This window comes from Globicephala melas, chromosome 7, assembly GCF_963455315.2.
Source record: "Globicephala melas chromosome 7, mGloMel1.2, whole genome shotgun sequence".
Lineage (NCBI taxonomy): Eukaryota > Metazoa > Chordata > Mammalia > Artiodactyla > Delphinidae > Globicephala > Globicephala melas.
This window is the reverse complement of record NC_083320.1, coordinates 32,650,060-32,676,656: the sequence shown is the minus strand read 5'-3', so window position 1 is coordinate 32,676,656 and position 26,597 is coordinate 32,650,060. Positions and strand designations below refer to the sequence as shown.

Here is a 26,597-nt window from a genome sequence, read left to right as displayed (position 1 = left end):
AGTCAACATAGTAATAAATTCTGTTAACTGCTACTTGACCTATGCCATTTCTTTTCACACAAATTGTTCTGGATTGGGCGTTTTTGTGGGAAAAGATCTGCAGTTTGCTTTGAAGAACAAAAGTCTTCATAGAAATTATCCTTAGAACATATATTTTTCCCTCCATGTGTGAGATAGTGCCTTCCAGAAAAAAATCATTGGCTTTTAAATTTATAGGAAGCATACTTTTAAGAAAATTTCTCCAGAGGGCTGTGGCAGTTGTCTTTAGGAACTTTAGAAGAAGAGAGAGAAAAGGAATATACATGAACTAATCCTCACAACTACCCCATGAAATAGCTAGTATTGTCCCCATTCTACAGATGAGGAGACCAAGGCTCTGGGAGGTTAAGTAATTGCCTAAAAAATCACATCTAGTAAGTGACAGAGAGGGCATTTAAACCCGGATCTGTCTGCCTCCAAAACTTCTTCCAGTTCTAAGATCTCTCGTCCCTCCATTGTGCCAAGGATTTCTGGGAGCTGTAATTCAGATTGCCTTAAAGGAGACCCTCTTTGGATCTGAACTTGCGTGATCTATCAAGTTAGATCATGATTTTAGGGACTAGTTCACCTAAATATGAATTCTCAGGATCACTCAAATCCATCCTCTACTGGTTTTCTCGATATGGTGTAGGCTAAACTCTAACACACCTGTATGTGACAAGCATTAGGTGTGTTCAACACACTTTTCTGAGCAAGTATAGTCCCCTTGACCTTGGTTCCCCATAGCAACTGAAAAACTGATATTCCTGAGAAAGAGAAAGATTTTATCTTAGGTATCCCACCTGCCAGATCACAGTAGTGTTGCTGGTTTGCTACATTTACATTAATTTGGTCATAAGTACTTTGAAATTAGAATGGTAGTACATTCTGAAATGTTTCACATAAGCAAACACATAGCTCGTGCAGCTAAGTCAGAGCTATCATTTAAGATGTTGCATATTTTTTCTGAAGTATTTAAGTAGTGTGGTTTCTTTAGGGAGACAACATTGAGTGAGTATGGAGACCATATGAGAATGGTAACACATCAGTGGATTTGTAGTATATGTTTGCTGTTTGTAAAAAAAAAAATCATTTTCAAATAATGAGAGGCTTCCTGACTTTTAGTCACACATATTTTTAAAGACAGTTGAGTTTAAATATGAGATATTCCTCATAATTTTATCAAATTATGGACTGATTTTTGGTCAAAGAATCTTTTGAAGAGTGTAACTTTGCAGTTTTCTTGGTCTCTTTTTTTTCCGTACTGAAGGAATTTAATATGAATGACCGTTAAGATGTCAGAAGCATTGAGTTCTCAAATACACCAACTGATTTTCTAAATTACTTGATTCTTTTTCCAAACTACTGTTGTTTTTTTTTTGCCTTGCTTCTAAATTCATATAATTCTAAAGATTCCAGTATTATAAATTATATTAACCCTTAGGATTTTTTCTTTTATGTTCGGTTTTAAAGTTGAAGAAAGTCCAGAAGGTACCATTTCTGTGAACCAAGTTAAGCAAGAACCCAAAGAACCAGCATTATCTATGGAAGCAAAAAAAAAATTGGACTGTAAGAAATTGTCTGCTACATAAATTATTGAAGCTTTTCAGAATTTACAACTCTGGTGACTTATGATGTCATAAAAAAGAAGGTGAATATTATCAAAGCGCAGCATTGTGATAAGTGGACTGAAGACTGGTTTAATGAGCAGCTTTAATTTAAAACTGACATATTTGTTGCTAACTCCCTATTTTTACCTTAAGAGATATTTTATTCCTCTTATTTTGTATAATTCTTATGGTTTTTGATTATCTGATAAGGCCAGTATTTCAAAAGGTCATCTGAACGTATCCACATATCTAATTCATCCTCTGGAAATTAGATATTAATTTTGGTTCTTAAAAAAGAACAACAAAAAAAGTATGTGAGTTTGTGTGTGTGTGTGTGGTGAATTTTTTTGAGTTCTGAAAGAGTTATTCCCTCTTTAAAGTTGTGAAGAAAATTTTTAAATTGGCAGACGAGAGAATATCTGAGGTCTGTCTCATTTGGAAAGAAAAACAACAGATTTTACATCATAACATGAAGCCCAACATTCACATCTGTGAAAACTATGTGGTTGCATTTTAGCTTCTTCCATTCTAATTTTTATACTTAAAACTACAAACCAGTAGTATACCAATGGTCATCTAGTAGAAATTTACAGTGTCTTGGTAAGTACTGAGAGTTTTAACTTGAATCAGATAAGCAAGAGAAATAAATGTTTTTTGCATGGATTTATACAGTATTGTAGTTAAAATACTACTTATGGGTTGAAAAATGTAGAAATTGAGAGAATTCAGAAAGAATAATAGAATTCCCTGGTGTTAACAGATAATTAGGGGAACTTTTTGATATCAGCAGAAGATTTTTCTCTTTTTTTTTCCCCCTATTTTGTATTGAAGATTCAGCTCTGGTTAGAAAAGAATTTGAGTTGTATTTATTTTTCTGTGCCAGAGTTCTTAATGAATTGATGGTATTAAAATTTATAGTATTTAAAGGTAAAGATTTGTAGTTGAAACTTTAGTTCATATTTAAAACTTTAAAACAACTGGTGTGTTATATTTGCTTGTTAAATAAGCATATTTACTTCAAATACTGAACAAGTACTAATCAGTATATTCATTATAAGCTTCTCTTTTCCAGAAGGTTGGTAACCTAGAAATGTCAATTATAACTGTCAAGAAATCACCTAAAGGCTTTTTTTCCCTGTAGAGACCATGTGTGGGTTTATTTAAATTTTTATTTAAAAATAAGAATTTCAAATGGATTTTAATGTTTAATATTCAAAGCATACAGAATATAATATGAAATTCAGCCTTAATACTTTACATGAATATGAGTCTTTTTGTAAGTATATTTACTTCAAATACTGAATAAGTACTAATCAGTATATTCATTATAAGCTACTTGTTTCTATAAGGCTGGCGAACTGGAAATGTCAATTATAGCTGTCAAGAAATCAACCTAAAGCCTTTTTTTCCCCCAGAGATCATTTGTGGGTATATTTAAATTTTTATTTAAAAGTAATAAGCATTTCCAATGGATATTAATGTTTAATATTCAAAGCATGCAGAATATGAAATTTAACCTTAATACTTCATATAAATATGAGTCTTTTTGGCTTTTCTAAGTTCAATCTCCCATTCTTAATTCACTTTAATTGTTTCAGGTACACAACATGTATCTAAGTATAAAGCACTGTTATGTTAGAAGCAGATGGAATTATAAAATTCCTTGCTCTTTATATTTATACCCTATTTAACATAAAAGTTATTTATACCTATATTTAATGCAAAGTTAATATTCAGTTACATATATAATTTTTTAATAAGAATTGCTTTTATTTTTCCTAAGAATTGAAAATACTTGATGTCAGCATTTATAGAGGCAGGCTGCCAAATCTATGTTATGCTAAGTTAAACACAACTTTTGGGCTTCCCTGGTGGCGCAGTGGTTAAGAGTCCACCTGCCGATGCAGGGGACACGGGTTCGTGCCCTGGTCCGGGAAGATCCCACATGCCGCGGGGGCGGCTGGGCCCGTGAGCCATGGCCGCTGAGCCTGCGTGTCTGGAGCCTGTGCTCCGCAACGGGAGAGGCCACAACAGTGAGAGAGGCCCGCGTACAGCAAAAAAAACCCCACAACTCTTACTTACCTCAAGCCCAGTTTTCTCTTAGTCTGTGTGTACTTAAAGGGTATAAGTCCCAATTAATTTATAGTTTAGTGTTGCATTGTGGGTAATATTCATTTCATTTGTTATTTCTAGTTTTTATGGAAACATTTTTCAAGATTTTAAATAATAGATCTTTACCTTTCATTAATGACGATAGTTTATTATAGTTTATTGAACTATATTCCTTTGGAGACATTCCTTTTTGATGTTGCTAAGGAGAAATGCTTGTTAAGATACAAACTCTAGTCAGTTACCTAGGAGGATGAGAGCTGTCAGAGGATCCAGACTTTAGCACTTGGTCAAGAACAAAACATAGTTTAAAAACATTTCTCACTTAATTCTATGTGAATGCCTCTTCTGATACTTTTTTTACGAGGACAGAAAGTTGCAGTGAATCTTCCCCACAAACAAAAAGAAAAAAAAAAGAGCGTGAAGGTTTAAATCCCTAATTGTATACTCTTTTGGTTTTTAGGTAGGAACTGGAACTATCAATATTTTCATGTAAGTATTTTAATGAGTAGCTCTTTAAAAATGGTTTCTAAATTAATTTTTAAAAATTAATTTGTCTTCCAAATGCATGTTCAGTCACAGTATATTGGTATTGTATTTTAAAGGTGCTTAGCGTTGCTTTTTTAAAAGTATGTTTACGTTTTTTAAATATTCAGTTAATTTTAAAATGCACAGGGTATTAAATACAGCGCCTAAAGTTTTCAGTATCTGTATTTGGCATTCTCCTAACAGCTCTGCAGCAAAGTTTGACATATGGTCTTTTGTGTCATGTATTACAAGGTGTAATATCTGTAGTAGAAAGTTGGATGTTCAGAACAAGCAGTTAGAATTCATAATTACAGCTGAGCTTGTTTCTTTATTGTAGTTATCATTATAACTAAGCCTCCAAGTGAACATTATATATACTACAGTGAATTATAGATAAACACAGGCATGGTGGGTCCTTCCCTCAATATTGATTTTCTGTGTAAGCAGTTAACATACTTAAAAGAAAAAGCCTTTATGTCTTATACAAGGTAAATGTTTTCTAAAAGTCACAAAACTGATAGAAAATAGTCTTGGTGATATGGTCCTGCATTAGAGTTTCTAATCTTGAGGCCTACCAGCTTGTGTTTCATCTTTATATCCTGTCAAAATACATACTTAATCATGTGAATATGAGAAAGATGCAGTTTAATTTTGTACCAGGTTTTTTAAAAAATTAAAAAATGTGTGTATATGTGTGTGTGTGTATATATATATATATAGTAACTTAATGTTTACTGTCCTTGTTATAATGTAATTTTTTTCATTAAAAAATACTGTTACTTTTTTCTTAAGCTTGTTAGTTTCCTTTTTATACTTTTCCTGAGCATAGTGGTAATTTTGTTCATCTTGAAGATGCTGAATAAACACATTAGTACCTGAGAATTTTGGCTAGAGATTTATGTTCAATTTGGAACCTGAATGTTTTTAAGCATAACTACCAGTAACTCCTGTTATCATTATGTTTGGGGATATATATGCATTCAGTGCTCTCAACTCAGCCAACTATCAACATTTTAAAACAATGTGTTTAATAGGGTGTAAGTAATTCTTTTTCCCCCCCATATTTTGGCATTATAACATCTTCAAGTACAGTTTTATATTTTTGGAGTAGTGACAGGAGTATGTGATTTAAAAAGTCACATACTTTTGAAAGTCACAAAATCGTTAATTTTTTCCCTCTTTGCTTTTTTTTCCCTTTATTCCACTCTACCTATTTTTCAGGACCATAGAATATCTTACTCTCTCTCCAGAGGGGGACTGCATCGTCTCTTCCCCATCAACTGATTAGGCTTTAGACATCTTAAATAGTGTATTATTTTTATCTAAATATCTGTAATTCTACTCATTTAACATAATGGTAATGGCAAAGCCTAGTATACTTTTGCCACATACATGTTAGCTATGAATTCTGTTGCTGAATAATATAACATCCATTGCCGACTGAATTCTAAAAACTTAAGGAATTAACTCAGAATTTTTAAAAAATCACATTTGTTAATGAACCCTAAATTGATTCATGAGAAAAATAAACTGTATGATTAATATGGAAAACCTTTGAGAATGTGATATGGGTGTAAGAGTGCAGGGGAGATGTTGCTTAATGGTACAAACCTGCAACTAGTAGATACATAATTCCTGGAGATCTGATGTACTGCATGGTGATTATAGTCAACAATACTGTATTATAAACATCAAAGTTGCTCAGAGACTAGATCTTAATTGTTCTCACTACAAAAAAGAAATAATAATTATGTGACATGATAGAGGTGTTAGCTAAAGCTACAGTGGTAATCATATCGCAATATATAAATTATCGAGTTAACACATTGTACACCTTAAATGTTATATGTCAATTATATCTCAATTATCAAAAGAATTCTAAAACCAGAGGAGAGAATGGGAGTTAGATACCAGCAGAGTTTTAATTTTTAAATATCTCTATTTAAGTATATAATTGACATAAAATAAACTGCACATATTTATAGTATACAATTTGGTAAGTTTTGATGTATGTATATGTCTATGGAACCATCACCACAGTCAAATAAGGAACATATCTATCACCCCCAGAAGATTCCTGGTGCCCCTTTGTAATCCATTCCCACTTCTTCCTGCCTCCACCCTTACCCCACCATCCCTAAACAACTACTGAATTGCTTTCTGTCACTAGAGGTCAATTTATTATGTCTACAATTTTATAAAAATGAAATTGTATAGTATGAGCCTTTTTAAAATCTGACTTCTGTCACTCAGCATAGTTATTCTGAGATTCATCTATGTCACAAGATGTATGAATAGTTCATTCCTTTTTACTGTTGAGTAGTATTCCATTGTATGAATATACCATAATTTGTTTATCCATTCAGCTGTTGATGGGCATTGGGTTGTTTACGTTTCTTGGCTATTACAAATAAAGCTGCTATGAACATTTGTGTAAATCTTTGTATGGACATATGCTTTCATTTCCCTTGGGTAAATATAGGAGTAGAATGGTTGGGTCATATGGTAGGTATAAATTTAACTTTTTAAGAAACTCTGAAATGATTTTCCAAAGTGATTGTACCATTTTACATTCCAATCAGCAGTATATGAGAGTTCCAGGTGCTCTATATTAATAGGCAACACTTGGTATGGACAGACTTTTATTTTTTTATTTTTATTTTTTTATTTTTTGCGGTACGCAGGCCTCTCACTGTTGTGGCCTCTCCCGTTGCGGAGCACAGACTCCGGATGCGCAGGCCCATCGGCCATGGCTCACGGGCCTAGCCGCTCCGTGGCATGTGGGATCTTCCTGGACCGGGGCACGAACCTGTGTTCTCTGCATTGGCAGGCGGACTCTCAACCACTGCGCCACCAGGGAAGCCCTGGACAGGCTTTTAAATTTTAGGTATTATAATAGGTGTGTAGTAGTAGCTCATTGTGGTTTCAATTTCCATTTCTCTAATAACCAGTATTGTTGAGCATCTTTTCATGTTTCATTTGCCATCTGTATTTCTTCTTTAAGTGTTTGAATCTTTCACCTATTTTTAAATTTGTTGTTTTCTCATTATAGAGGTTTTAAAAGTATATTCTAGGTACAAGTCCAGTATTAGAAATGTGATTTACAAATATTTTCACCTGATCTGTAGCTTATCTTTTCACTCTCATAACAGAATCTTTCAAAGGACAGAAGTTCTTAATTTTGATAACATCTAATTTATCTTTTTTTCTTTAAGGATGATATTTTCATGTTGTATCAAAGAGATCTTTGCCTAGCCCAAGGTTTTCTTGTTTTCTTCTGCAAGTTTTATAACTTTAGGTTTACATTTAGATCCATGATCCATTTTGAATTAATTTTTGAATACGTAGGGCAAGGCATAGATTGACTGTTTTTGGCATATGAATATCTGTTTGTTCCAGCATCATTTTTTGAAAGAATTTATACTTTCTCCATTGAATTGAATTTATACCATTGATGAAAAATCCATTCATCACATATGTGTGGGTCAGTTTCTGGATTCTGTTCTCGTCCATTGATCTGTCGTCTATCTCAGTGGTCTCAACTGGGGCAATTTTGCCTCCAGGGTACATTTGGCAAAGTTTAGAGACAATTTTAGTTGTCGGAACAGGGGAGATACCACTGGTTTCTGGTAGATAGAAGCCAGAAATGCTGCTCAGCATCGTAGAGTACATAGGACAGCTCCCACAATGAAAAATTATCTGGCCTAAAATGTGAGTAGTACTGGGATTGAACAACTCTGTTCTATCTTGATACTGAATATCACACTGTCTTGGTTACTGTAGCTTTATACACTGTCTTGGTTACTGTAGCTTTTTAATAAGTCTTGAAGTCAGGTAGTGTAAGTCCTTGAATCTTATTCTTCTTTTTCAACTTTGTTTTGGCTATTCTAAAGTCCTTTGTTTTTCATGTGAATTTTAGAATCACCTTGTCAATTTCTTAAAAAACAAAAAATCTGATGGAATTATGTAGAATATATAGGTCAATTTGGGGGTAATCGAAATTTTAATATTGACTCTAATTTTTCTCTGCAATGTATTAGAGTTTTCAGTGTAGAAGTCTCATGTCTTTTGTCAGATTTATCACTAAGATGTTATAAATAGTATTATTTTTAATTTCAACATCTGATTTTTGCATTAGTATATAGAAATACAGTCGATTTTTTATATGGACCTTATATGTTGCAACCTTACTAAACTCATATATTAGTTCTAATAGCTCTTTGGTAGATTCTATCAGATTTTCTACATAGACAGTCATGCTGTTTTATATCTTCCTTTCCAAGCTGGATGCCTTTTATTTCTTTTTCTTAACTATTACACTGGCTAGAACCTAAAGTACAATTTTAATTGGAAGTGACTAGAGTGGACATCCTTGCTTTGTTTCTGATCTTTCACCTTTAAGTGTGATGTTAACCATAATTTTTGCATAAGTCCTTTATCAAATTGAGTGAAATTCCTTATGTTCTTAGCTTGCTGAGAGTTTTTATTAAGAACGGATTTTGATTTTATCGAGTGCTTTTTCTGGATATATTGAGATGGTTATTTGGTTTTCCTTTTTTAGGTTTCTCAATATGGTGAGAGACTTTGAATTTCAAAGGGCAAAACAGCCTTGCATCCTTGCATTCCCGGAATAGATTGTACTCATTCATCAGGATGCCTTATCCTGTTCTATATATTGTTGGGTTTCAGTTACATTTAATGTTGTTATTGATATGGTTGGGTTTAAGTCTTCCATCTTGCTATTTGTTTTCTATTTGTCCCATCTATACTTTGTTCCTTTTTTCTTTTTTTTATGCCTTCTTTTTGTGCAATTGAACTTTTTATGATTCAGTTTTACCTCTTTTATTGACTTATTAGCAGTAACTCTCATTATTTGAATGATTGCTTTAGTGCTTATACTGTACATCTTAAACTATCACCGTGTAACTTCAAGTACTATTCCACCATTTCACATAAGTGTAAGACTCTTAAAATAGTATACTTCCATTTTTTCCCTTCTCACCTTTGTGCTATTGTTGTCATACATTTATTTCCATATACCTTATCAACCCCACAGTATACTGTTATCATTTACACCTTAAATAATCAGTTATCTTATAAAGAGATTTAAATAATTAAAAATCTTTATATTACCCACATAATTATTATTTTCATTGTTTTTCATTCCCTTGTGTAGATCCATGTTTCCATCTGGAGTCATTTTTCCTTTTACTTCCTTTAACATTCCTTTAAATGGAACTTCCTTTAACATTTTTTTCTGGTAGATCTGTTGCTTATGAATTTTTCAGACTTATCAGTCTGAAAAAGTCTTTATTTTGCCTTCATTTTTGAATGATATTTTCCCTGGATAAAGAATTCCAAGTTAATAGTTTTTCCCTTTATTTTACAATTGCTGCTCCACTGTGTTTCCAATGAGAAATCTGCTATCATTTTAATCTTTGTTCTTTAATATATGTCTTTCTTTTCTTTGGCTGATTTTAATATTTTCTTTTTATCACTGTTTTTCAGCAACTTCATTCTGATATTCCTTGATGTAGTTTCCTTTACATTTCTTTTTTTTTTTTAAGATGTTGGGGGTAGAAGTTTATTAATTTATTTATTTTTGCTGTGTTGGGTCTTTGTTTCTGTGCAAGGGCTTTCTCTAGTTGTGGCAAGTGGGGGCCACTCTTCATCGTGGTGCGTGGGCCTCTCACTATCGCGGCCTCTCTTGTTGCGGAGCACAGGCTCCAGACGCGCAGGCTCAGTAGTTGTGGCTCACGGGCCTAGTTGCTCTGTGGCATGTGGGAATCCTCCCAGACCGGGGCTCGAACCCGTGTCCCCTGCATTAGCAAGCAGATTCTCAACCACTGCGTCACCAGGAAAGCCCCTACATTTCTTGTATTTAGGTTTCTTGATCTTCTTGGATCTATAGTTTTAATCAAATTGGAAAATTATTCAACCATTTTTTTCCTTAAAAAACTTTGTCTTCCTTCATTATACTCTATCAGGGATTCCAAATATATATATATTGGATTCCAAAAATATGTATATTCCAAATATATATATATACATATATATATGTCTGCTTGATGTTATCCCATATCTCATTTTAATTTTTTTCATTCTTTTTTTCTGTGTTCATGTTGTATATTTCATTTTGCTCTGTCTTCAAATTCACTGATCTTCTGAAATGTCTAATCTGTTTAATGCCAAATTATTAATTGAGTTATTGGCTGATTTTTAGTAAAACTTGGTAATTAATGACCCAGTGTATTTCTCAACAAAGACATTGTAGTTTGCTTTTTTTAAAATTTTTATTTTATATTAGAGTATGATTGATTTACAATGTTGTATTAGTTTCAGGTGTATAGCAAAGTGATTTAGTTATACATATATCTGTTCTTTCAAAGATTCTGTTTCCTATATAGGTTGTTACAGAGTATTGAGTGCTAATTGAGTGCTATACAATAGGTTCTTGTTGATTATTTTATATATTGTAGTGTGTATATGTTAATCTCAACTTCCTAATTTATCCCCCCCCCCCACCTTTCCCCTTTGGTAACCATAAGTTTGTTTTCTAAGTCTGTGAGTTTGTTTCTGTTTTGTAAATAAGTTCATTTCTATCATTTTTTTAGATTCAATTTAAATTCATTTTTTAGATTCTCTGTGTGACTTACTTCACTTAGTATGATAATCTCTAGATCCATCCATGTTGCTGCAAATGACATTATTTCATTCTTTTTTTATGGCTGAGTAATGTTCCATTGTATATATATACCACATCTTCTTTATCCATTTATCTGTAGATGGACATTTAGGTTACATTCATGCCTTAGCTATTGTAAATAGTGCTGCAAAGAACATTGGGGTGCGTGTATCTTTTTGAATTATGGTTTTCTCCAGATATATGCCCAGGAGTGGGATTGCTGGATCATATGGTAGCTCTATTTTTAGTTTCTTAAGGAACCTCCATACTGTTCTCCATAGTGTCTGTACTGATTTACATTCCCACCAACAGTGTAGGAGGGTTCCTTTTTCTCCACACCCTCTCCAGCATTTTTTGTTTATAGACTTTTTGATGATGGCCATTCTGACTGGTGTGAGGATGTACTCACACCTCTCCTTGTAGTTTTGATTTGCATTTTTCTAATAATTAGTGATGTTGAGCATCTTTTCATGTGCCTCTTGGCCATCTGTATGTCTTTTATGGAGAAATGTCTATTTAGACCTTCTGCCCTTTTTTTTTTTTTTTTGTGGTATGCGGGCCTCTCACTGTTGTGGCCTCTCCCGTTGCAGAGCACAGGCTCCAGATGCGCATGCTCAGCGGCCATGGCTCATGGGCCCAGCCGCTCCGCAGCATGTGGGATCTTCCCGGGCCGGGGCACGAACCCGTGTCCCCTGCATCGGCAGGCGGACTCTCAACCACTGTGCCACCAGGGAAGCCCCCTTATGCCAATTTTTTGATTGGGTTGTTATGTTTTTTTGGTATTGAGCTGCATGAGCTGTTTGTATATTTTGGAGATTAATCCCTTGTCAGTTGCATTGTTTGCAACTATTTTCTCCCATTCTTTTTGTTGTCTTTTTGTTTTGTTTATGATTTCCTTTGTTGTGCAAAAGCTTTTAAGTTTAACTAGGTGACATTTATTAGTTTCTGTTTTATTTTCATTACTCTAGGAGATGAGTCCAAAAAGATATTGCTGCAATTTATGTCAAAGGATGTTCTGCCAGTGTTTTCCTCTAAGAGTTTTATAGTATCCAGTCTTACATTTACATCTTTAGTCCATTTTGAATTGATTTTATGGTGTTAGAGAATGTTCTAATTTCATTCTTTTACATGTAGCTGTCCAGTTTTCTCAGCATCAATTATTGAAGAGACTGTCTTTTCTCTATTGTATATTCTTGCCTCCTTTGTTGTAGATTAATTGACCATATGTGCGTAGGTTTATTTCTGGGCTTTCTATCCTGTTCCATTGATCTCTAAGTCTGTTTTTGTGCCAGTACCATACTGTTTTGATTACTGTAGATTTATAGTATAGTCTGAAGTCAGGGAACCTGATTCCTCTAGCTCTGTTTTTCTTTCTCAAGATTGCTTTGGCTGTTTGGGGTCTTTTGTGTTTCCATACAAATTTTAAGACATTCATTCTCTGCAAAAAATGCCTTTGGTAGTTTGATAAAAATTGCATTGAATCTGTATATTACTTTGTGTAGTATAGTCATTTTAACAATACTGATTCTTTTAAGCCAAGAACATGCTATATCTTTCCATCTGTTTGTGTCATCTTCAATTTCTTTCATCAGCGTCTCATAGTTTTTGGAGTACAGGTCTTTTGCCTCCTTAGGTAGGTTCATCCCTAGGTATTTTATTCTTTTTGATGTGATGGAAATGGGATTGCTTCCTTAATTTCTCTTTCTGATCTTTCATTGTTAGTGTATAGAAATGCAAGAGATTTCTGTGTATTTATTTTGTATCCTGCAACTCTACCGAATTCATCGATGAGCTCTACTAGTTTTCTGGTGGCATCCTTAGGATTTTCTATGTATAGTATCATGTCACCTGCAACCGTGACAGTTTTACTTCTTCTTTTCCAATTTGGATTCCTTTTTATTTCTTTGTCTTCTCTGATTGCCATGGCTAGGACTTCCAAAACTATGTTGAATAAAAGTGGCGAGAGTGGATATCCTTGTCTTATTCCTGATCTTGGAGGAAACGCTTTCAGCTTTTCACCATTGAGCCACCAGGGAAGCCCCTATACTCTGGTCTTTATGATTTCTTTCCTTTTGATAACTTTGGGTTTTGTTTGTTCTTCTTTCTCTAATTGTTTGAGGTGTAAGGTTAGGTTGTTTATTTGGGATTTTTCTTATTTCCTGAGGTAAGATTGTATTGCCAGAAATTTTCTCTCTTAGAAATGCTTTTGCTGCATCCCATAAGTTTTAGAACATCATGTTTTCACCTTCATTTGTCTCTAGGTATTTTTTGATTTCCTCTTTGATTTCTTCAGTATCTTTTGGTTGTTTAATAGCATACTGTGTTTGTGGTTTTTTACATTTCTTTTCTTATAGTTGATGTCTAATGTCATAGTATTGTAGTGGAAAAGATGCTTGATATGATTTTAATTTCCTTAAATTTATTGAGGCTTGCTTTATGGCCCAGCCTGTGAACTATCCTGTAGAATGTTCCATATGCACTTGAAAAGAATGTGTATTTTGCTGCTTTCAGATGGAATGCTCTATATATATCAATTAAGTCCATCAGATCTAATGTGTTATTTATGACCTGTGTTTCCTTGTTGATTTTCAGTCTGGATGATCTGTCCATTGATGTTAAGTGGGGTTTTTAAGTCCCTCACTATTATTATGTTACTGTTGATATCTCCTTTTCAGGATGTTAGCATTGCCTTATATATTGAGGTGCTCCTATGTTGGGAGCATATATATTTACAATTGTTACATCTTTTTCTTGGATTGATCTCTTGATCATTATGTAGTGTCCTTCTTTGTCTCTTGTAACAGTCTTTATTTTAAAGTCTATTTTGTCTGATATGAGTATTGCTACTTCAGCTTTCTTTTGATTTCCATTTGCGTGGAATACATTTTTCCGTCCCCTCATTTTCAGTCTGTATGTGTCTTTAGATCTGAAGTGTGTCTCTTGTAGACAGCGTATATATGGGTTTTGTTTTTGTAGCCATTCATCCAGTGTGTGTCTTTTGATTAGAGCACCGAATCCATTTACATTTAAGGTAATTACCAATATATATGTTCTTGTTGCCATTTTGTTAATTGCTTAGGATTTGTTTTTGTAGGTCTTTTTCTTCCTTTCCTCTTTTATTCTCTTCTGTTGTGATTTGATGACTATATTTAGTGTTGTGTTTGTATATCTCTTCTTTTTCGTGTGTATATCCATTGTAGATTTTTGGTTTGCAGTTACCATGAGGTTTTGATATAGCAAATCAATATGTAACATATATATACACACACACACACACACACACACACACACACACAAGATTGTTTTAAGTTGCTGGTCTCTTAATTTCAAATGCATTTCCAATATCCTGCATTTGTACTCCCCTGTTTTCACGATTGCTTGTTTTGATATCATATTTGTGTGTGGATGATCTCCTACCTTTACTGTATGTTTGCCTTTACTGGTGAGCTTTCCCATTCATAATTTTTTTGTTTCTAGTTGTGGCCTTTTCCACCCAGAGAAGTTCCGTTAGCATTTGTTATAAAGCTGGTTTGGTGGTGCTGAATTCTCTTAGCTTTTGCTTGTTTGTAAAGGGTTTGATTTCTCCATCAAATCTGAATGAGAGCCTTGCTGGCAAGAGTATTCTTGGTTGTAGGTTTCTCCGTTTCAGCACTTTAATATTGTGCCACTCCCCTCTGGGCTGCAAAGTTTCTGCTGAAAAATCAGCTAATAACCTTATGGGGATTCCCTGGTATTTGTTGCTTTTCCCTGTTGCTTTTAGTATTTTCTCTTTGCCTTTAATTTTTGTCAATTTGGTTACTGTGTGTCTTGGTGTGTTCCTCCTTGGTTGTATCCTATATGGGACTCTCTGTGCTTCCTGGACTTGGGTGACTATTCCTTTCCCATGTTAGGGTAGTTTTCAGCTATTATCTCCTCAAATATTTTCTCAGGCTCATTCTTTCTCTCTCATCGTTCTGGGACCCCTATAATGGGAATGTAGGTTTGCTTAGCATTGTCCCAGAGGTCTCTTAAACTGTCCTCATTTCTTTTTATTCTTTTTTCTTTATTCTGTTCTGTGGCAGTGAATTCCACCATTCTGTCTTCCAGCTCACTTATCCATTTTTCTGCCTCATTTATTCTGCTGTTGAGTCCTTCTAGTGTATTTTTCATTTCAGTTATTTTATTTGTTCAACTTTGTTCTTTAAATCTTTTAGCTCTTTGTTAAACATTTCTTGTATCCTCTTGGTCTGTGCCTCTGTTCTTTTTCCGAGATCTTGGATCATCTTTATTATCATTACTCTGAATTCTTTTTCAGGTAGATGGCCTATTTTTACTTAGTTACTCTTCTGGGGTTTTATTTTGTTCCTTCATCTGAAACATCCTCCTGTGCTCTCATTTTGTCTAATTTTCTGTGTTTGCATTCCCACAGGCTGCAGGATTGTAGTTCCTCTTGCTTCTGGTATCTGCCCCTTGGTGGGTGAGGCTGGTCCAAGAGGCTTGTGCAGGCTTCTTGGTGGGAGGTACTGGTGCCTGCCCACTGGTGGGTGGAGCTGAGTCTTGTCCCTCTAGTGGGCAGGGCTGTGTCAAGGGGTGTGTTTAGAGGCAGCTATGGACTCAGGAAGACTTTAAGTAGCCTGTCTGCTAATGGGTGGGGCTGTGTCCCACCCTCTTGGTTGTTTGGCCTGAGGTGTCCCAGCACTAGAGCCTAAGGAAGTCTTATTGTGGCTTCTTCTTTGTCTTTGGAAGTAGAAGGGTTTTTTGGTAGGTTCCAGTCCTTTTTTGTTAATGGTTCTTCAGCAGTTAGTTGTGATTTTGGTGTTTTCGTGAGAGGGGGTGAGCTCAGGTCCTTCTACTCCACCATCTTGTCCAGAGATCTCTCTATTTTTCATATTTAAAAATTTAACATGGGAATTTTTTGTATCTTCCATGTCTCTATTTGATATTTTGCATCTTTCCTCTAGGTTAATATATGGAATGAAGCTACAGAACTATTTTAATATCTTTGTAAACTAATTCTTTTTTTTTTTTTTGAAGCAGTTTCAATTGACTGATTTTTCTTCTCATTATTTTTATATATTTTCCTGCTTCTTTGCATTCCTGGTAACTTTTTTTTTTTTTGCGGTACGCGGGCCTCTCACTGTTGTGGCCTCTCCTGTTGCGGAGCACAGGCTCCGGACACGCAGGCTCAGCGGCCATGGCTCACGGGCCCAGTCGCTCCATGGCATGTGGGATCCTCCCAGACTGGGGCACGAACCCTTGTGCCCTGCATCGGCAGGTGGACTCTGAACCACTGCGCCACCAGGGAAGCCCTATCTCTGGGCTTTCTATCCAGTTCCATTGATCTATATTTCTGTTTTTGTGCCAGTACCATACTGTCTTGATTGCTGTAACTTTGTAGTATAGTCTGAAGTCAGGGAATCTGATTCCTCTAGCTTAGTTTTTCTTTCTCATGATTGCTTTGGCTATTCAGGGTCTTTTGTGTTTCCATACAAACATGAAATTTTTTGTTCTAGTTCTGTGAAAAATGCCATTGGTAGTTTGATAGGGATTGTATTGAATTTGTAGATTGCTTTGGGTAGTATAGTCATTTTCACAAATCTGTGTAGCTCTCTCTTCTCCAGTACTTGATCCTACAAACTCTGGCTGCTTTGGTCTTCCTTAATATCAGATTCCATCTCCTCTACCCAGAGAGGCTCGGCCTACGTTACATTTCCAGGTGCTGCAGCCTGAAAACTCTCTTCAGGTGGTAATCTGGGGTAACATAAGCTTCAACTCATTTGTTTTCCATCTCTCAGGGATCTCTGTCCTCTGTTGCACGATGTCCAATGTTTTGAGAATCATTGTTTCATATATTTTATCCAGTTTTATTTTTAATTAATATATTTATTTATTTTTAATTTTTGCTGTTTTGGGTCTTTGTTGCACGGAGGATTTCTCTAGTTGTGGTGAGTGGGGGCTACTCCTGTTGTGGTGCGGGGGCTTCTCATTGTGGTTGCTTCTCTTGTTGCGGAGCATGGGCTGTAGGCGTGCAGGCTTCAGTAGTTGTGGCATGCAGGCTCAGTAGATGTGGCTCGCGGGCTCTAGAGTGTAGGCTCAGTAGTTGTGTGGCACACGGGCTTAGTTGTGTCGCAGCATGTGGGATATTCCTGGACCAGGGCTCGAACCCGTGTCCCCTGCATTGGCAGGCGGATTCCTAACCACTGCACCACCAGGGAAGTTACCCAGTTTTGTAGTTGTTTCAAGCAGGAGGGTAAATCTGGTTACTTTTTTTCCATTTTGAGTAGATGTGGAAGTTCTCTAGGCAGTTCCAACATAATGTCACATTTGGGTTTCTGCAGGAGCAGTAAAGTTGGAAGATGAAGTAGGAGAATGTAAGAGAAGTGCAAGGATAGGTTATGAGACAGAAAAGGGTATCACAAATTGGGTGAGACAAACATGTATGTTATTGTGGGACTTAGGGTATATTATTGGTCTAAAGTAATTCCCAAGAACAGCCTGTTTGTGTAGCAACACCTTTGATGGTATAGTTTCCAGTCCCCACTGTCATGGCTCCTCCAGTCATAATGACTCTCAACCTTGTGTGTACCATCACTGACAGAGTTAGGTGCCATCTAGGATACCAAAATGAATGACTTAAAAGTTTGCCTCAAAGGAACTAAATGTCTATTACATGAGATATTTAACTTTATACAATATAGAAAATGGTAAAATTGATAATAGGAATATAGATAAAATTATATAAGAATTCTGAGGAAGAAGACATTACTTACAAGGAACAGAACTGACATTTTAATGAGCACTGGACATTGGACTTAGTGCTTTATATTTTTTGGTTAAAGCACTTGGCATTTTGCCTGGCATAAAGTAAGTGGTTTTTTTTTTATTATAGCTTGGACTTGTGGTTAGGAGCATACACTAGGATTTGAATCCTACTTCCTCTTTATTAGCTGGACAGATTACTAGACTTTCAGTTTTTCTTTTTTTTTTTTTCGGTACATGGGTCTCTCAATGTTGTGGCCTCTCCCATTGAGGAGCACAATCTCCGGACGCGCAGGCTCAGCAGCCATGGCTCACGGGCCTAGCCGCTCCACGGCGTGTGGGATCTTCCCGGACCAGGGCACGAACCCGCGCCCCCTGCATCGGCAGGCGGACTCTCAACCACTGTGCCACCAGGGAAGCCCAGTTTTTCATTTTTTTAATCTGAGGGTATAGTAGTAGTAGCTACCTAACTGAATTGTTATGAGGATTTAGTGAGTTAACCCATGTTAAGATCTTAAAGACAATCTGATACGTGCTTCTGAATATATGTTAATTTTTATAATTAATTTTATTAATAATGAGCTTTAAAATCCTGAAACATAAGCATTATCCTTAACTTTCAAGATGGTGTATCTGTTAGGGAGCATCTTTTTTGTTTGTTTAATTAATGAATTTTTGGCTATGTTGGGTCTTCATTGCTGCGTGTGGGCTTTCTCTGGTTCCAGTGAGCGGGGGCTACTCTTCGTTGCAATGCGTGGGCTTCTCATTGCAGTGGCTTCTCTTGTTGTGGAGCATGGGCTCTAGATGCGTGGGCTTCAGTAGTTGCGGCACGCGGGCTCAGTAGTTGTGGCTCGTGGGCTGTAGAGTGCAGGCTTAGTAGTTGTGGTGCACGGGCTTAGTTGCTCCGCGGCATGTGGGATCTCCCTGGACCAGGGATCGAATCCGTGTCCCTTGCACTGGCAGGCAGATTCTTAACCACTGCACCACCAGGGAAGTCCTGTTAGGGAGCACCTTTGACTGGTCACAATAGAGACATGATTATGTTGGCTTAACCAAATAAAGAGTTTTTCTTTTTTTCTGTGAAACTAAGTCCAAAGGCAGTCTTCCAGACTGGCCAGAGGTGGTTGCTCCACCTCCAGCATTGATCAGAGACCAGGCAGGAAGAATAGAATAGGCAAAAGGTCTGAGCTAGATGAGTAAGCCAAAGGTCTTTCTCAGAAGATCCAACAGTAACTTCTACTTTTAACTTACTGTTTAGAAGTGTTGTATAATCACCCTAGTTACAAGGATGCTAGGAAATGTATCTCTTTTTATTTTTTATTTTATTTTTCTTTTACTGCAGCTCTTTTTAAAGGGTACATTACCACCCCAAGAAAGATTGTGTTTTTTTTGTTTTTTTTGTTTTTTTTGTGGTACGCGGGCCTCTCAGTGTTGTGGCCTCTCCCGTTGCGGAGCACAGGCTCCGGACGTGCAGCCTCAGCGGCCGTGGCTCACAGGCCCAGCCGCTCTGCGGCATGTGGGATCTTCCCGGACCGGGGCACGAACCCGTGTCCCCTGCATCGGCAGGCGGACTCTCAACCACTGCGCCACCAGGGAAGCCCCAAGATTGTGTTTTAATAAGAGAGAAAGAATTCATTGAATATCATTTAGGCCACTAATGGTGTCTCCCACAAATGCGAGAGCTGAAATTCAGAAATTCTGTAACTTGCCTGAGGTTGTTACATAAACTATTAAGTGATAAAGCTCATATTATTAACAAAGTCTGACCAATACTACTCCACGTTACTTTTGCTACACAGTCCAGAAAAGCAAGTGATCTTTTCATGGTAGGATCTTTAGGTTGAATCTTTCATGACAGGATATGGACATGAGATTAAACTGCAGATATATAAAATTCAAGGAGCAAGTATGCACATTTGGGGGTGCTAGTAAGTTCATTTTGGTGAGAACTTTAGGATCCAGGGAAGGAAAGAAGCTGGGAAAAGATTAAAAAGATAAGACAGGTTAAATGGTAATAATTCTACAGGGCCAGGCTGAGAATTTTACATTTTGCTTAGCGTGTGTTTAAAAGTCTTATTTAAATGATATATTAAAGTAGCCTGTTGAATCAAAAAGCTTTCCTAAAATCTGGATGAAAAAAATTAAGCTTCACAGATTTCTGAAAATATATATGGTGATCAAATGCAGGTGGTAAGATAATTTACTGGTTACCATAGTAAAATTGTATAACAATTTTCTGGCTGTGACTATTGCATTTGTAATTGCTTTTAGAAACTCTTGTGTTTTTTACATTTCTGTTCTGTAAGAACCCTCTAAAATCTTAAAGATGGACGTTCAGCAAAACACGTTTCCTGCCTTTTGGAGCTTACTTTCCAGTAGGGGGCGATAGACAATAACTAATAAACATAATAAGTAAGTATATATAAACATATTAAGTATATTGTATGTACTTATATGTATTATTATATGTGTATGAAGTACTTATATGTTAGGTTGATAAATAATACGGAACGAAAATGGAACAGAGAAAGGGAAATATAGGATTCAGTGTGGAGAGAATTTCCGTTTTAAATAGGGCAATCTGAGTGGCCTCATTAAGAAGGTATATGTAAGCAAATTAGAGAGTAGGAGAGTTAGTCATGCAGATACATGAAGAGTAGTGCAGTAAGAGAGAACTGCAAGAATGGGGCGTGCTTGCTCTGCCTGAAGAAGCATGGGTACCTCTTACATGGATGGATGGCAAGACAGACTACAATGGTAAAGATGCTAGTAGGTGGGTACAAGTGAGAATCTGGAAATTATCTTCTGATTAATTCAGTTTTCTCAGTGAAAAAAGAAGCAAGGGCCTTAGGGGAGTGTGGAGATTGGTGTGGGGGGGAAGTGTGTTAGGGAGTTGAGAAAAGCTAGTAGGAGAGTAATTAGACTAGGCAAGAATATTATTAATAGCCCTACTTGATTAAGGATTCATCTGAGGTTATGTTCATAATAACCTCAGCATGTTTGTGTGTTTTTCTCCACTCCTGGGCAACAGTGACTGAGTATTTATTGAGAACCAGACACTGTGTTACCTGCTGGCTGTAAGAAAGATTAACAAAACCTAATCTTAGTCCTACAGGGACTCACAGTGTAGTGGCAGACAGTTAATGCAATCAATGAATTGTAAAGTGGTGTGATAAGTATTGATACTATCAATTGTAAAAAAAAGAAAAACCATTTTAAATCAAAGAATTTCCAGGTGGGTGAACAATTCAGGTTGTGTAGGGACTAGCAGATTAGTCTAGAAAGGCAGAAGACTGTGAAATACTTCTAAACTCTCACCTCCCTTTGTCCAATAAAAAATACTATGTAAAACCTTTGTCTAATCCCGCTCAGATCCTCTGCTTTGAAATGCATCTTAAACCAGATCCGCAAAACTCATAAATATTGTACCTCTGACTTCCCTGTGAGACACTGCTAAGTCTATCAAGACAGTATTCTCCCTTACTGCAGTAAGCAAAAAACTCAGTTTTGCTTTATCAACAGGTTATTTTGGAGGTATTTTAAAGGAGCCAATATTTGACTGTCTTGGAGGTCTCATCAAAATCTGGTCAACTTGGAAACAGCGTGTTTTACTGAGGCCCTTTAAGCCTCCTGCACAGGGTCTGTCCAATGACGACGGTGAGGTAAGTTCATATTGGGTTTGAGTTCTGATTTCTTATTTTTTTTTAATCAGACACTCCAAATGCAAATGCTAAGTTTAGTTTGTTTAGTTTGAGAGTAATATCTAGGAATTAGAAACTCTTTTAAAAAATCCATTGATTGATCAGTTTGAAAAACTCTTATTTTGGGTAGAAATCTGCATTATTACTAACAATACTACTGTTTGTCCTCGTCGTTTCTTCATTGTGCGTCTATAAGAGGAAGTTCATAGGGATGAAGATGGGAGTAAGTTTTGTATGTTCAGAAGGTTTCTCTTCAGACTGGCATCCTTTGGAAAAACTGTCTCAAGGTCATTTATTTAAATCTTATCAGAACTTTACTTACTCTTGTTTTATTTTGTCCATTGGAAGTCTAGTTCTCTTTGTAGGGGAGGGTCCCCAAGATACAAGGTGCACAAGATTTGACTTACTGTTGCTAGACTCATAGGTTTATCTTTAGTTCTGTACCCACTCTGGGCTGAACTCCTGCCTCTTGTCTGTATTTACACTAGGATCAGAATGTGTCATCTTAACTTTCTAATGATATTTGGAATTACAGTGGTTACTTTGGGGAACTTTTGTTATGAACAAAATTGTTCCTTTTGGGAGGCACTTTGAACCAAAAAAAGAAGAAATATCCCAAACATACAACTGTCTACATTTTAAGGCAAGGGGAAACTTCCAAAATATATTCAAGGGATTATGAAATTGCCTCCTTAAAAGATTCCTTGGCAAAGACAAGGAGAAAATGTGAAAAAATTAAAACCATCTTTTCCAGATCCCTTCAAATCACAATTTGAATGTAATGTCCTTTATTCTACTTTCCTCATCCTGTGTTCCTCCATTTCCTTCTCTTCTGTCTCACCTTCGACTTTTTCTTCTTCCCTTCAGAACAGCTCAGGAGGAGATGGTCTTCTTTATTGAAAAGAGAAAGATTACTTTGTTTAATATGAGAACTCCCCTCCCTCTCATTTCTATACTTTAAGTATCAATAACTACTGGCTTTTTAATCATACAAATCAGATTGTCAAGGGATCTGAATTAATGTTTAAATCAATTATAATGACCCTTTCCCTCTCTTTTCTCTTTCTCTCCTCTCTCTCCCTCTCTCTCTTTCTCTTGCTCCCTCTCTCTCTCCTTCTCTCCCTCCCTCCCTCCCTCTCCCCATGCACATATTCAAAATAATTTTCCTGAATTGGTTTTCCCTTCTCCTTAATTAAAGAAAGATAATTAGTCTTTTACAATAATAATTTTGTATTTGACTAAAGCTGGCTCCCTCTCATTTTTTGTCTGTTCCTCTTTTCCTTTTCCCTCCGTAGGGAAACATTAAAGATTAGTTGATGAAAACAATTATTCTGTCATTATGTGCTCACTCTAGGAATGTCTAATGAAGAATTTATAAAATGGAAAGAAAAATAATGAAACTTTTTGTTTCTTTTCTTTAAAATTGCTTTTAAGAGATATTTCTGGTTAAAACTATAAGGAAAGAAAAAAGAGGTCTTGGTTCCAAGATGAAGGGCTTTGAAACACGATTTAAAGATTTTTTGTAATTTTATTTATGAATATGAAGTTTATATATTATATAGAAAATTTTAATAGAATATTCCTGATAAATAGTTGAATCATTGGACAAATTAGAGTGAATTAATTGTACTGATTTGAAGGACTGAAAAACATTTATCTATTTCCTGACTTTAATATGTGAAATTACTGCCAACACAGTATTCTAGGTTATACAAGAAGATTGAACATCTCATAATTTAAACTTTCTGTATTTTTGCATTGGTTTGATGGGACAGATGAGGTAGCATTATAGTTAATATTTCTTTTATTTATTTATTTATTTATTTATTATTTTGTTTTGGCTGCGCTGGGTCTTCGTTGCTGCCCATGGGCTTTCTCTAGTTGCAGTGAGTGGGGACTACTCCTCATTGCGGTGCACGGCCTTCTCATTGCAGTGGCTTCTGTTGTGACAGAGCATGGGCTCTAGGTGCGTTGGCTTCAGTAGTTGTGGCACATAGGCTCAGTAGTTGTGGCTTGCAGGCTCTAGAGCACAGGCTCAGTAGTTGTGGCGCACGGGCTTAGTTGCTCTGTGGCATGTGAGATCTTCTGGGCCAGGGCTCAAACCCATGTCCCCTGCATTGGCAGGTGGATTCTTAACCACTGTGCCACCAGGGAAGCCCATAGTTATTATTTCTACAAATTGTTTAACATTACAAAAATTAGAATCATGATTAACTAGGTAAACTTATAATGATGGGTATCTTAAAAAGATTTATTATCTTATGATATTTCTATAATATCAAAATTCTTAAGAACTTTATATTTAACTAAAATTGTAATATCTAGATCCTTAGGTAACTTAAATAGGTTAGACAAATATTAAACTGAGTTAATTGATACATAATCTTTGAATAATTAGACAAAATCTAAAGAAAAAAATGAGAGACAAAACACTGGTCACTAAATAGTTTTATCTAACTGTTGTTACTGTACATTTAAAAATAGATATAGATTTGAAGGATGTGAAAATGACTTTGAATTTTGTTATATACATAGCCTCCTTAAAATGTATAAAGATAAAATGGCAGGCATGCCCATTAGAAAAATAGCTAAACAGTTCCTGCTTTTCTGTCTTCTAGTTTTGTCTGGGGGAAAACAAATTTGGTCACCTAGGTTAATGCAGCAATTAGGACTGTATTTAGTATAATTTCAAAGAGGTATGAATATGTATGCAAAGTAATTTATATGGTTTGTTTCTTGAAGAAATTGCTGTATGTAAGATGGTGAGTTCATAGAATGCTGAAATGGGCTTCTAAAAGCAGAACTACAGCATTAACTCAGAGGCAACGTTCTGAAAGTTTGAGTGCCATCCTTGGTGCATTAAATCAGAGACTTCTTTATGGTGCTGTGTTCCCAACAGGAAGAATACATGGGACATTAATTAATAACCAAGGGGCAGAAGCAGGACTGGCTCCATTTACCATCATTCCCAATGACACACTGGGAGGTTTTGTGCTTCCCACCCCTTTAATTCTGAGCCCTGCAGGGTTGGAGGTCCTGGTCCCCAAAGGGAGCATACTCTTGCCAGGAGGAACACAGTTTTTATTGAACTATAAGGTATGCTGATGGCAGTACATTTTGGAGTCCTTGTATCCAGGCCCCAGCAAGTAAGAAGAGGCATCAGCGTTCTGGCAGAGGTGATGGACCCTGATCAGTTGGAGGAGGTAGGGCAGGGGGACTACACGTGGAACCCAGATGATCCATTTGGGCACCTTTTGGTACTCCTGTGTCCCACTGTAACAGTGAATAGACTCATGCAGCAATGTCAGCATGAGAACAATATGATTGCTAAGACCTTTCAGGAGTTAAGATTTGAGTCACACCACCTGTAAGCCACCAAGACCTGATGAGGTGATAGATGATGGTGACGGAGAGCATGTGTACCACTTATGACCCCAGAGATCAACAGCAGTGTCAGAGGTCCCATCTGAGTTTCCCCTCAGGAGGACAGGCCCACAAGAACCACAGAAGACCTGTACCCTGAAGCTGTGGGTAGAGATGTCTGTTCAGCACAAGAGGTGAGCCTTGACAGCTATGAAAATGACCCACTCAGAGCTTTTGCTTCAAGTGGAGTAATCGACCAGTGGCCCCAGCTGCTATGCTCTGGATCTACCATGGTGCTTGTTCAGAGGCTATGCTTCTCACAGGCTGCTCCCAGCCAGTGGCTGAGTATGGCAAAGGTACTAAAGCAGGCCCATTTCTGTGAGAAGGACTCTTTGATCGGTAACTTTGGCTTGGGGTTTCCGTGTCAGCCCTGCAGACTTTACCCAATACCTGTCAAATCCTTGCATTGAAAAACTCAACTTAAACTAGACCCCCCAAAACTCACAAACATCTCTCCTTTGTTCTTCCCCCTCAGAGACACTGTTAAGATCGTCAAGGTAGTATTTTTCCTTACTACAGTAAGCAGGAAATTTAGTTTTACTTTATCGACAGGTTATTTGGCGGTATTTTCAGGGAGATAGCATTCAACAGATGAAAAGAAGCCAAAATTCAAAAGCAGGGGGAAGACCTTCACAGGTAAAAGCAACAGTAAATGCAAAGGCCTTGAGGTAAAAAAAACCAAAAATGTGTTAAAGGGCTGAAAAAAGTCAGTGTGACATAAGCTTAGAGAGCAATAGGAAAAATGGTATGAGATGAGGTCAGTCATGTACAGAAGGCCTTGAAGTCCATGGTAATCATAGGGTCAATTTCATTCTGAGTACAGCAAAAACCCATTAGAAATTTTTTTTTTTTTTTTTTTGCGGTACGCGGGCCTCTCACTGTCGTGGCCTCTCCTGCTGTGGAGCACAGGCTCCGGACGCGCAGGCTCAGCGGCCATGGCTCACGGGCCCAGCCGCTTCGCAGCACGTGGGATCCTTCCAGACCGGGGCACGACCCGTGTCCCCTGCATCGGCAGGCAGACTCTCAACCACTGCGCCACCAGGGAAGCCCTAGAAAATTTTAGTGGAGAAGTGATAAACCTTGCCTTATATGTTGTAGGAGAATATATTATAGAAGGACATGAATGGACATGGGGAGAGCAATTAGGAAGTTATTGCAATTGCACAACTGAGAGCTTAGGTGACTTGGAACTAGAATTATAGCGATACAGCAAGCAAAGAGAAATGGACGGATTCACGATGTATTTTAGAGAGAGAATCAAGACTTGCTGATTGAGGGGCTGTTGGGGAGGGGGTGTGGGGATGGTGAGTGGAAGAAGGGGAAGAGCGAAGAATGTCTCCAGGGTTTTAGCCTTGAGCAACTGTATGGATGATAGTGAATTTTACTGAGTTGAGGAAGACGGGTTGAATAGAGTCAGAAGAGAAAAGCAGGAGCTGTGTTTGGACTGGTTAGTTTGAGTGGAAGTGTTTAGTAGGCACTTAGAAATACAAATCTAGATAAACATTTTTGTGATTTATCAACATATGGATGGTATTTAAAAACAGAAAACAGAGAAGAAATGTAGATAAAGAACAGAGTGACCAGGATCTAGCCCTGGTGCCTCCAATACTTAGGTTTGGTAGAGCAGCAAAAATGGCTAAGAAATTAAAAGGAACACCAACAATGCTTCACAGTGGTCAATTGAGTCCACTTTGGAACCTGTGAAGGAACATAGGGGTAGGAAATACCTCAGATTAGTTGCTAATTGAAGCAATCTCTTCAGTCCCTTAGTCAACAAATACATAT

At 36.8% G+C, this 26,597-nt stretch overlaps 1 protein-coding gene across 11 annotated transcripts in view; it reads left to right on the top strand.

The window, feature by feature from the left end:
- The window catches only part of CARF (calcium responsive transcription factor), an 83,132-nt gene that overhangs the window by 47,373 nt on the left and 9,162 nt on the right, over positions 1–26,597 (top strand). For 7 of the 11 annotated variants that reach the window (XM_060302028.1, XM_060302027.1, XM_060302025.1 and 4 more), the window contains one exon: positions 1,492–6,677. In XM_060302028.1, the coding sequence (XP_060158011.1) occupies positions 1,492–1,610 (119 nt within the window). In that variant the 3' untranslated portion in view covers positions 1,611–6,677. Of the gene's footprint in view, positions 1–1,491; positions 6,678–19,994; positions 20,101–21,210; positions 21,351–26,597 lie in introns of those variants that run through there. The other 4 variants (XM_060302033.2, XM_060302031.2, XM_060302032.2 and 1 more) reach the window with 4 other exon arrangements.